The 9,899-nt window shown below is 37.3% G+C and overlaps 1 protein-coding gene across 1 annotated transcript in view; it reads left to right on the top strand.

Moving 5' to 3' along the window:
• acap1 (ArfGAP with coiled-coil, ankyrin repeat and PH domains 1) overlaps window positions 1-9,899 on the top strand; it is a 41,769-nt gene that overhangs the window by 17,634 nt on the left and 14,236 nt on the right. The window contains exons 10-17 of the mRNA XM_067446006.1: window positions 3,508-3,582; window positions 3,688-3,800; window positions 4,564-4,615; window positions 4,843-4,943; window positions 5,245-5,356; window positions 7,846-8,045; window positions 8,456-8,525; window positions 8,645-8,739. Of these exons, the coding sequence (XP_067302107.1) occupies window positions 3,508-3,582; window positions 3,688-3,800; window positions 4,564-4,615; window positions 4,843-4,943; window positions 5,245-5,356; window positions 7,846-8,045; window positions 8,456-8,525; window positions 8,645-8,739 (818 nt within the window). The remainder of the gene's footprint in view (window positions 1-3,507; window positions 3,583-3,687; window positions 3,801-4,563; window positions 4,616-4,842; window positions 4,944-5,244; window positions 5,357-7,845; window positions 8,046-8,455; window positions 8,526-8,644; window positions 8,740-9,899) is intronic.

Raw genomic sequence — 9,899 nt, 5'->3', positions numbered from 1 at the left:
TATTTTCCATAATGTACTGATACAAATTAAACTTTCATATATTTTAGATTCATTGCACACCAACTGAAATATTTCAGGTCTTTTATTGTTTTAATACTGATGATTTTGGCATACAGCTCATGAAAACCCAAAATTCCTATCTAAAGCTATTGGCTCATCCGACCAATAAAAGAAAAGTGTTTTTAATTAAAAAAAAGTCAACCTTCCAATAATTATGTTCAGTTTTGCACTCAGTACTTGGTCGGGAATCCTTTTGCAGAAATGACGCTTCAGTGCGGCGTGGCATGGAGGCGATCAGCCTGTGGCACTGCTGAGGTGTTGTGGAGGCCCAGGATGCTTCGATAGCGGCCTTAAGCTCATCCAGAGTGTTGGGTCTTGCGTCTCTCAACTTTCTCTTCACAATATCCCACAGATTCTCTATGGGGTTCAGGTCAGGAGAGTTGGCAGGCCAATTGAGCGCAGTAATACCATGGTCAGTAAATCATTTACCAGTGGTTTTGGCACTGTGAGCAGGTGCCAGGTCGTGCTAAAAAACCAAATCTTCATCTCCATAAAGCTTTTCAGCAGATGTAAGCATGAAGTGCTCCAAAATCTCCTGATAGCGAGCTGCATTGACCCTGCCCTTGATAAAACACAGCGGACCAACACCAGCAGCTGACATGGCACCCCAGACCATCACTGACTGTGGGTTCTTGACACTGGACTTCAGGCGTTTTGGCATTTCCTTCTCCCCAGTCTTTCTTCAGACTCTGGCACCTTGATTTCCAAATGACATGCAAAATTAGCTTTCATCCGAAAAAAGTACTCTGGACCACTGAGCAACAGTCCAGTGCTGCTTCTCTGTAGCCCAAAAGTGTCTTGACCTGGGGAATGCGGCACCTGTAGCCCATTTCCTGCACACGCCTGTGCACGGTGGCTCTGGATGTTTCTACTCCAGACTCAGTCCACTGCTTCCGCAGGTCCCCCAAGGTCTGGAATCGGTCCTTCTCCACAATCTTCCTCAGGGTCCGCTCACCTCTTCTCGTTGTGCAGCGTTTTTTGCCACACTTTTTCCTTCCCACAGACTTCCCACTGAGGTGCCTTGATACAGCACTCTGGGAACAGCCTATTCGTGCAGAAATGTCTTTCTGTGTCTTACCCTCTCGCTTGAGGGTGTCAATGATGGCCTTCTGGACAGCAGTCAGGTCGGCAGTCTTACCCATGATAGCGGTTTTGAGTAATGAACCAGGCTGGGAGTTTTTAAAGCCTCAGGAATCTTTTGCAGGTGTTTAGAGTTAATTAGTTGATTCAGATGATTAGGTTAATAGCTCGTTTAGAGAACCTTTTCATGATATGCTCATTTTTTGAGATAGGAATTTTGGGTTTTCATGAGCTGTATGCCAAAATCATCAGTATTAAAACATTAAAAGACCTGAAATATTTCAGTTGGTGTGCAATGAATCTAAAATATATGAAAGTTTAATTTTTATCATTACATTATGACAAATAATGAACTTTATCACAATATGCTAATTTTTTGAGAAGGACCTGTATATACCACTGTTGGGGGGTCACACATTAGTTATATAATCAATTACTTTTTTCAACGTAATTTTCAAAGTAACAACTTTCAAATCTGCAACTCAAAATCTGAGTTTTCACTTAAAGGTGTAGTGTGTAGTATTTATGAGAATCTATTGACAGGAATGCAACATAATATACATAGCTTTGTTTTTAGTGTATAAAGACCTTACATAATGAAGCGTTATGCTTTTAGTAGCTTAGAATGAGTCCTTTCTGTGTCCATAAGCCGCGGGTCCCCTTACAGAGAAGTCGCCATTTTGTGCCGCCATGTTTCTACAGTAGCCCTAAATGGACAAACTTCTCTACAGAGCGCTAGCTACTCTCTGCTGTCTCAGAGGACAATATTTTTCATTTTGTAATGGCAGAGGCCCTGTGTAAACATGAGGGTTATTGTAGCTCTAGACTAAATGTGAGAAGACATTCACTCGTCCCACTTGCACAAAAACAAATTCAGTATTCCCAGTGTTGGGAATTAACTAGTTACATGTAACTAGATTTATGTAATTTAATTGCAAGATAAATGTAACGCATCAGTTACAGTTACTGAGAAAAAAATTGTAATTAAATTAGTTACTTAGGAAAATGTTAACGATTACAAAGGGGGTTACATCGGAATACTTTCTGTACAAAACTAGGATTATGTTGGATAATATAAATTTCTTGCTTTGCCTGTTTTTTTTTTTTTTTATGTGAACGATGCCTCTTGCCATTTAAAGGCCGTTTAGTAAAGTCATGCCTATTCTTCGGATGCTTTTGATTGGTTCTCTTTTGAATTTGCAGCGCACCACATCTGCCAATTATATCAATCCACATCGCCACTGAAAGCTTTAGTCTACAATCTGTCTGAGAGTTGCTACCATGACGAGTGTAAAATGCTTTTTAGTGCTGGAAATTAGAAAAGTTATCTAAAAGTAATCAGTTACATTAATGTAAAGATGCAGTCCGTAACTTTTTGCACTCTAGTGGTTAATAAACAGAACTGCATGCGTCTTGCGGAAGAACATTGCAGCCGGAGCTACTTCTCTCTGTTTATATCTATGGCAGATCACGCAGGGACTGTGCTCCTCCGCAGCGGTACCTACCAGTCTGGCCTAAAATAGTCCCAATATAAACACTTATTATAAGTTTACCATAATGATTCAGGGTAAGACAAAAACATGGTTTGGAAAATGGATTCATGCAGTACATTCTCATTATATAATTTTTGTAAATCTTGAACACAAAGTTACGGACAGCAGCTTGAATAAAGTAATTTAAATAGTTACAGTACTTATATTTACATTTTAAATAGTAACTTCAGAAGACCTGAATTTGGATTAGACCACTCGATTGATTATTTTTTACGATGCCTTTATGATATTTTTTTGGATCTTTTAAGTTTGAGAGGAATAGAGGAAAAATTTCCAATAAATTTTTAGGTTTCTTGAAAAAATATCTTCATTTGTGTTTTTAAGGTCAATTTAAATTGAATAGGCTTGAAATGACAATAGGTCATTGCATGACATAATTTACATTTTTGAGTGAAATATACCTTATAAATAAAGTAAGCTAAGCCTTGGATAAAACAAACTCTGTCACAAATCATACTGTCAACAATACATATAATATACACTCTGAGGCTTATAGTGTCAAAGAGCCTTTACATTTGCCAAAAATATAAAAAAACAAGTAACCCCAGATGAAGAAAAATAACACAATCGCAGTCACTTTTTTAGGGAGTAACGCGATGCTACAAAAATGCAACGCATTACTTTTAAAAGTAACTTTTCCCAACCCTGCAAATAACGTGTTAGAATTGAAAATACCAGTCAATGATTATCACCTAAAAATAGATCTGTATTGTGGTGACACTGTGGTGTACATTGCTCTTGTATCTTTGATTTAGACATAAATAAAAGAACAAACTATCAAGTGTGACCATCATTTTCTCCTCTATTTGTCTAGTATACTCAACTGGTCCTGAATTCTGCTAGAGAGAAAAGGGACATGGAGCAGAGACTCGGTGCAGTCAAGAAAAAGGTAGTAACACTCTCTCAGACTCACACACATGCACCATTGTATCTGTACACAAAGACACTATACATGCATGTAAGGGAAGATATATATCTGTGTGACTGTCTTTAGGATGTGTCTTATGATGACTCCATTATGGACTTCAGCCCAGATGCACCCAATGGCATCGCAATGGAAGGTTACCTGTACAAGAGAGCCAGCAATGCTTTCAAAACATGGAGCAGGTACAGCACTCTTCCAATATCTGCAGAGCAATTTAGGATTTAAAAAATGAATCATTTAAATGAATGCATGCATTGATTTAATACACAAACAAAATAATACATGATAATATTAAAAATGGGAAACTAAATTAATTAATAAATTGCTAAAACGATAATAAATGACTAAAAGCTAATCATAATTGAGTGGTTCTGTTAAGTTTTTGGAGGTCTATGATTATTTTCTTTTCATTAAAATTATTTAGCTATATTTTTGAAGCTTTAATAAAGGGTAATTGTTTTTTTTTTATGTGTTAGCAGTTTTGTAAGCCTTTCTGTCTTTGTGATTATTTGTAACTCTGTTAAACCCATTTGAAAACATTTTAATCTTGTAAATAAACAGTTCAGTTTCACTCATTATTGGCAAATATTCTACTTGAAACTAATTTATAGCAGAAGTATTTGCTCTTTTACCTGTTACCCTTTTATATTTGTTCATCCGTTGAGGGGGTTGAGTGTGATTTCAAAGTCTGTAGGTTCTGAGTTGAATTACAATCGTATGTCTGATTGCATTATTAATACCTTACATGGCCATGATGTGTGTGTGTGTGTGTGTGTGTGTGTGTGTGTGTGTGTGTGTGTGTGTGTGTGTGTGTGTGTGTGTGTGTGTGTGTGTGTGTGTGTGTGTGTGTGTGTGTGTGTGTGTGTGTGTGTGTGTGTGTGTGTGTGTGTGTGTGTGTGTGTGTGTGTGTGTGTGTGTGTGTGTGTGTGTGTGTTTATTCTGCAGGCGCTGGTTCTCCATTCAGAAGAACCAGCTGGTTTACCAAAAGAAACATAATGTAAGTATCAGATTGTCTAACATAAAAATCACGTAGCATTAGCCAATAAAAGTAATTTTTTACACACTCATATACTGATACTTTTACACACCCACAAATATAGGGAATCAGAAATAATTTAGAGCGTATGTTTCTTAAGTTTTTTTGAGCGAATTTAGAAACGAGCACTGCACATGCAGAGCACGTTCGCTTTATTTAAACAAGCTCTCTGTCTCTCTCTGCAACAGGAGCAGATCACTGTTGTTGTTGAGGACTTGCGGTTATGCACAGTGAAGCCCTTCAGTGAACAAGACAGACGATTCTGCTTTGAGGTCGTCTCTCCCTCCAAGTGAGTGTGTGTGTGTGTGTGTGTGTGTGTGTGTGTGTGTGTGTGTGTGTGTGTGTGTGCGCGCATGTGTGTGTGTGTGTACTAAACTGTCAGAACTGGACTGTCATGTGTATTTATATTTTTGAGCATGCAACATTTTTCTGATTTTTGTGGTGTTTAGGCTCTTGGTGCAATTTGACTGTAAAGTCCTGTAAATAATGTTATTTTGCATTTAGACAAGTATGTACAAATCCCATACTCCAAATGACAGGATGTGTGTGTGTGTGTGTGTGTGTGTGTGTGTGTGTGTGTGTTTGTGTAGGAGCTGTCTATTACAGGCTGATTCAGAGCGACAGCAGCAAAGCTGGATCAGTGCTGTCCAGAACAGTATTGCCTCTGCATTCCAGGACAGAAGAGATGATAATCTTAGCTCTGTACGTCACACACACACACACGTACGCACACATACACACACTTTAACCAAGTATCTAAGTGCAGGCATTCTATCTAATTTTAGATATTTATATAAAACTATTTATTATATTATATTACTGACAGTGATATAAAATTATATTACTACTGACTAGGTATGTTAAAATAAATACTAATGTAACGATTACAATCTTTCTACAGTATTGTTAGCAGTGAATACCTGTGTATTTATTCACTGCTGTCTAGCCGGATGGGTTGCTTTGCAGCGGTCTCATGCATATTTGCGCGTATGCTCTGAATAATCACATGTTGCTGTGATGTGGCTACTGGTGTGATGTGCTTCTTGGTCAAAAGGCCTTGAGTCTTGGCAACACAGTTGATTTATTTTTAAAACTGATGGAGCAAAGAAATCACACAGTCAAACCAAAATGTATTCAGACATCTTCAACATTTTCAGTTTATTTGTTTTAGTTTAGAAATGGTAATAAACTATGACAAGAACTCTGAGTTAAACTGTGTCAGAACATCTTGTTCATCTTGTTCATTATTTTGTCATCTTGATCATTTCAGATAACTTTGATAGAAAGGATTGTAATGGATTAGGATGGATTGTAATGAACCAATCAGCTGTTCAATTTAAGTACACAATTAGGAAATACCAATTTAGGTCAACCAATGACCAAGCAATGCTTAATTTTGTTCGGTCTGTGGTGTAAAAAGTTGCATTAGCAATTAAAGAAAAAATACTTAATAAAAAAATGTGAGGTTAAAATGTACCTGTAGTACACATTGTATGAAGAATGTTTGGGTATAATATGTCACAGTTTTCTTTGCTTTGCTGTCCTCACTTACAGAAATGAACTATAGTGTCCAGCCACTAGTAAAAATATATATCTGGTGTCTGAATAATTTTTGGTTTGACTGTATATAACAAAATATTAAAACTGTGTGTTAAGCCTTGCAAATGCAGGCAAAGTGACCTGCTACTGTCTAAAAGGTCATCAGTATTAATCAAACTACACTATTAAGAGGTATTTCTTTATTTAATTCCTCACTGTTTACTTGAAAAACATAAAGCAAAGTTTGCTTTAATCAATTATGTTTTTATTAATATTAGTTTTAAGTAGTTTATTTAAGTTTTAAATAATGTGTTAAGTAGTATATTCTGTTTTGGTGTCAAAAATGGCCTCAAGAAACGTGACATTTCAGTGGTAATGGTATAAATTACAGAATTTACAGAAAAGTCTCCCAGGTGAACCGTTGAAGAACTTGTCACGCACCTCTCCTGTAGAGTTCAACCAATCAGATTTCGAAATTGTTTCCAATTTTGTGTGCCTTATGCATCAGATGTTCAGTACTGTACAGTACAGTACTTTTTTTCACCTTTGAAGATGTTTCCAAATCTGACCACTTTGTTTTTACATAAAGCACATTTATAGTACATTTCCACACCAACAATCATGACTATAGACGTGTTGAATCGAGCAGAAAGTGCTATATTTTAAAGGCCCACTGAAGTGCCTTGATTCGATGTGTTGACTTAATTTCCTCACGTAATTGAAACGGCTCCAGCTGTTAGCAGCTTCTCCCCTTTTCTGAAACGGGCAATAGCATTTCGTTAATATACAATTTGACTAGAGCCTGTCTCTGAATCTAACGTGAAAACAGACTTCATTCACCTCAAATGAAAGCATATTTACACTGAGTTGTTTCCTATCGCATATATAGTGAGCTATGTGCCTTTCATCATGTTGAAATTAGTAAATGTGTGACCAACTGACCGATTTCAGCCGCCGCTTTAGCAGTGTAGAGGGCGGGCTTTAGGTTCCAGAGAGCATTTTGATTGGACAAATCTGCGATGACGTCATCAACATCTGTAATTCGTTTTAACGAAAGTGAGAGACTGCACGTTTTGAATGCGTATATCTCGTAAATGCAAATTTTGTCATTGTTTTGGAACATACCAGCTTATTCATAACTTTATAGGGTTAGTTCACCCAAAAAAAAAAAAAAATTGATGTCATTAATGACCTTAATGTCGTTCCACACCCGTAAGACCTCCGTTCATCTTCAGAACACAGTTTAAGATATTTTATATTTAGTCTGAGAGTGTATGCAAGTGTATGCACACTATACTGTCCATGTCCAGAAAGGGAATAAAAACATCATCAGAGTAGTCCATATGAGACATCAGTTAGTTCATTAGAATCTCTTGAAGAATCGAAAATACATTTTGGTCCAAAAATAACAAAAACTACGACTTTATTCAGCATTGTCTTCTCTTCCACGTTTGTTTCAAACCTAAAATAAAGATTCAAACGGTTATGAATCAGCGAATTGATTCATGATTTGAGTCATTAGTGACAGAAATTACATTTTTGGGTGAACTAACCCTTTAAGGCTAACACAGTCCTACTTAAAGCTAAAAAACTTCAGTGGGCCTTTAATGAAGGACATAAATGTTTTATACGTGGACGTGTGTGTTTAATAGAGAGATCGCTGTAGCTCCGTGTCTGCGGGAAGCGTGCGTTTGAGTAGCGGAGAGCCGGAGACGTCTGGTCGGCAGGCCCTGGAGGAGGTGCAGGCTATCCAAGGGAATGGACAATGCTGTGACTGCGGAGAACCCGGACCTGACTGGGCCTCTATTAATCTGGGCATCACACTGTGCATCACCTGCTCTGGCATACACAGGTAACACACACACACACACTTTTGTTTTTGTGAAATGTGGGGACATTCCATAGGTTTTTATACTGTACAAACTGTATTTTCTATCCCCCTTACACTGCCCCTGCCCCTAAACCTACCCAACACACACACACACACACACACTGCCCCTACTCCTAAACCTACCCATCACAGGAAACATTTTGCATTTTTACTTTCTCAAAAAAACTCCTCTTGTATGATTTATAAGCATTTTGAAAAGTGGGGACATGGGTAATGTCCTCATATTTCACCCTCTCCTGTAATACCTGTGTCATACCCATATCATTATACACATTTGTGTACTGATATTTCACAAAAACAAGTGCACACACACACACACAACTATATATCATATCACGAACATGCATCTGAATTGGGTTTTGTGTTTGCAGGAGTTTAGGTGTGCACTTCTCAAAGGTGCGATCTCTTACGCTGGACTCGTGGGAACCAGAGCTCGTCAAAGTAAGAAAGCATCAATGTCATGTTCACACATTTATGTGTGAGATAATAAATGCTTTTTTTTAAGTATGCTCTTTGATTAGTCACACCTCTCTTTTCATCTATTCTGTCTGTTTCTTCAGCTCATGTGTGAATTAGGAAACGCAGCCATTAACAAGATCTATGAGGCGCGTATTGATGAGATCACAATCAAGAAGCCCCACCCCTCTAGTCCGAGGTACAGTAAACGCAGTGAACGAGTTAATCGGCCTAACCTTCGATCAGCATGTCTGTATGAAACATGCTTATATATGTATATACCTGTATGTCATGTTTGACAACAGTAAGATTTTTATAAGTCTCTTCTGCTCACCAAGGCTGCATTTGTTATTAAAAATACACAAAAAAATCTGTAATATTGTAAAATATTATTTAAATGTAAAATAACCATTTTCTATTTTAATATATTTTAAAATATATTTGGAATTTACGCATGGAATATACGCATGGAATTTGTGTATAGGCTAGCCTACGTTTTGAAATGTTGTTATTCAAAATAGTATTTAAAAATACAACAAGCATTCCATTTAATTATTTTTTTCCATGGTTAAAAAAGAAAAAGGAATGGACACAAAAGTACAAAGAACGTTGCATTAATTTCATTGAATGTTGTTTCTGAATTCGGATAGGCTAGTCGATACATGGGTAATTTTAAAGCTTGTAAATGATTTCAATGGAAACCCTGCAGGCATCTGGCAACCCTGACTCTAAACAAGATACTGCCAGTAGGTGGCGGTAAATGTCTAAATGAATAAGTCAATGGCTGAATCTGAAATCGCCCCCTATACCCTCATTCACTATTCCCTACGTTAGTCCACTAATACAGCTCAGTTGAAGGAGTGAATAAAAACGAGTGAGTGAATTCGGACAGTTGTTGTGTGTACATCAGTTGTACACTCATTATTGCGGTGCATTGTGGGATTGTTAGCACTCAGTAACATCCACTATGGTTTCAGACAGCGCTACACACAACTGTCCCCTCAAAATATGCCCTATTTTAGGGTTTAAGGGGCGATTTCGGATTCAGCCGATTTATTCAAACAACTGATTGTTTTATTAGGATCCCCATTAGCGGCCCATTTGATGGCAGCTAATCTTCCTGGGGTCCTCTTTTAAAATTATTTACAACATAAAATCACACAAAACAATAATCAACACAAATTACAATCAAAATAATTCAAACATTGCACTTACATTCAGAGAGAAGAGACAAGAGGGGGAAAAAAGACAATTTACAGCTGGCACTAGATCATTTGCAGCAGTTCCTTGGTTACGGTCCTCTTAAATTTGTATTTGTTCTGAATTCTGTGTGATGAGAGAGAAAGTCTATTACAAATA

Source organism: Pseudorasbora parva, chromosome 1 (assembly GCF_024679245.1).
Source record: "Pseudorasbora parva isolate DD20220531a chromosome 1, ASM2467924v1, whole genome shotgun sequence".
Classification (NCBI taxonomy): Eukaryota; Metazoa; Chordata; class Actinopteri; order Cypriniformes; family Gobionidae; genus Pseudorasbora; species Pseudorasbora parva.
This window is presented reverse-complemented; position numbering and strand designations above follow the sequence as displayed.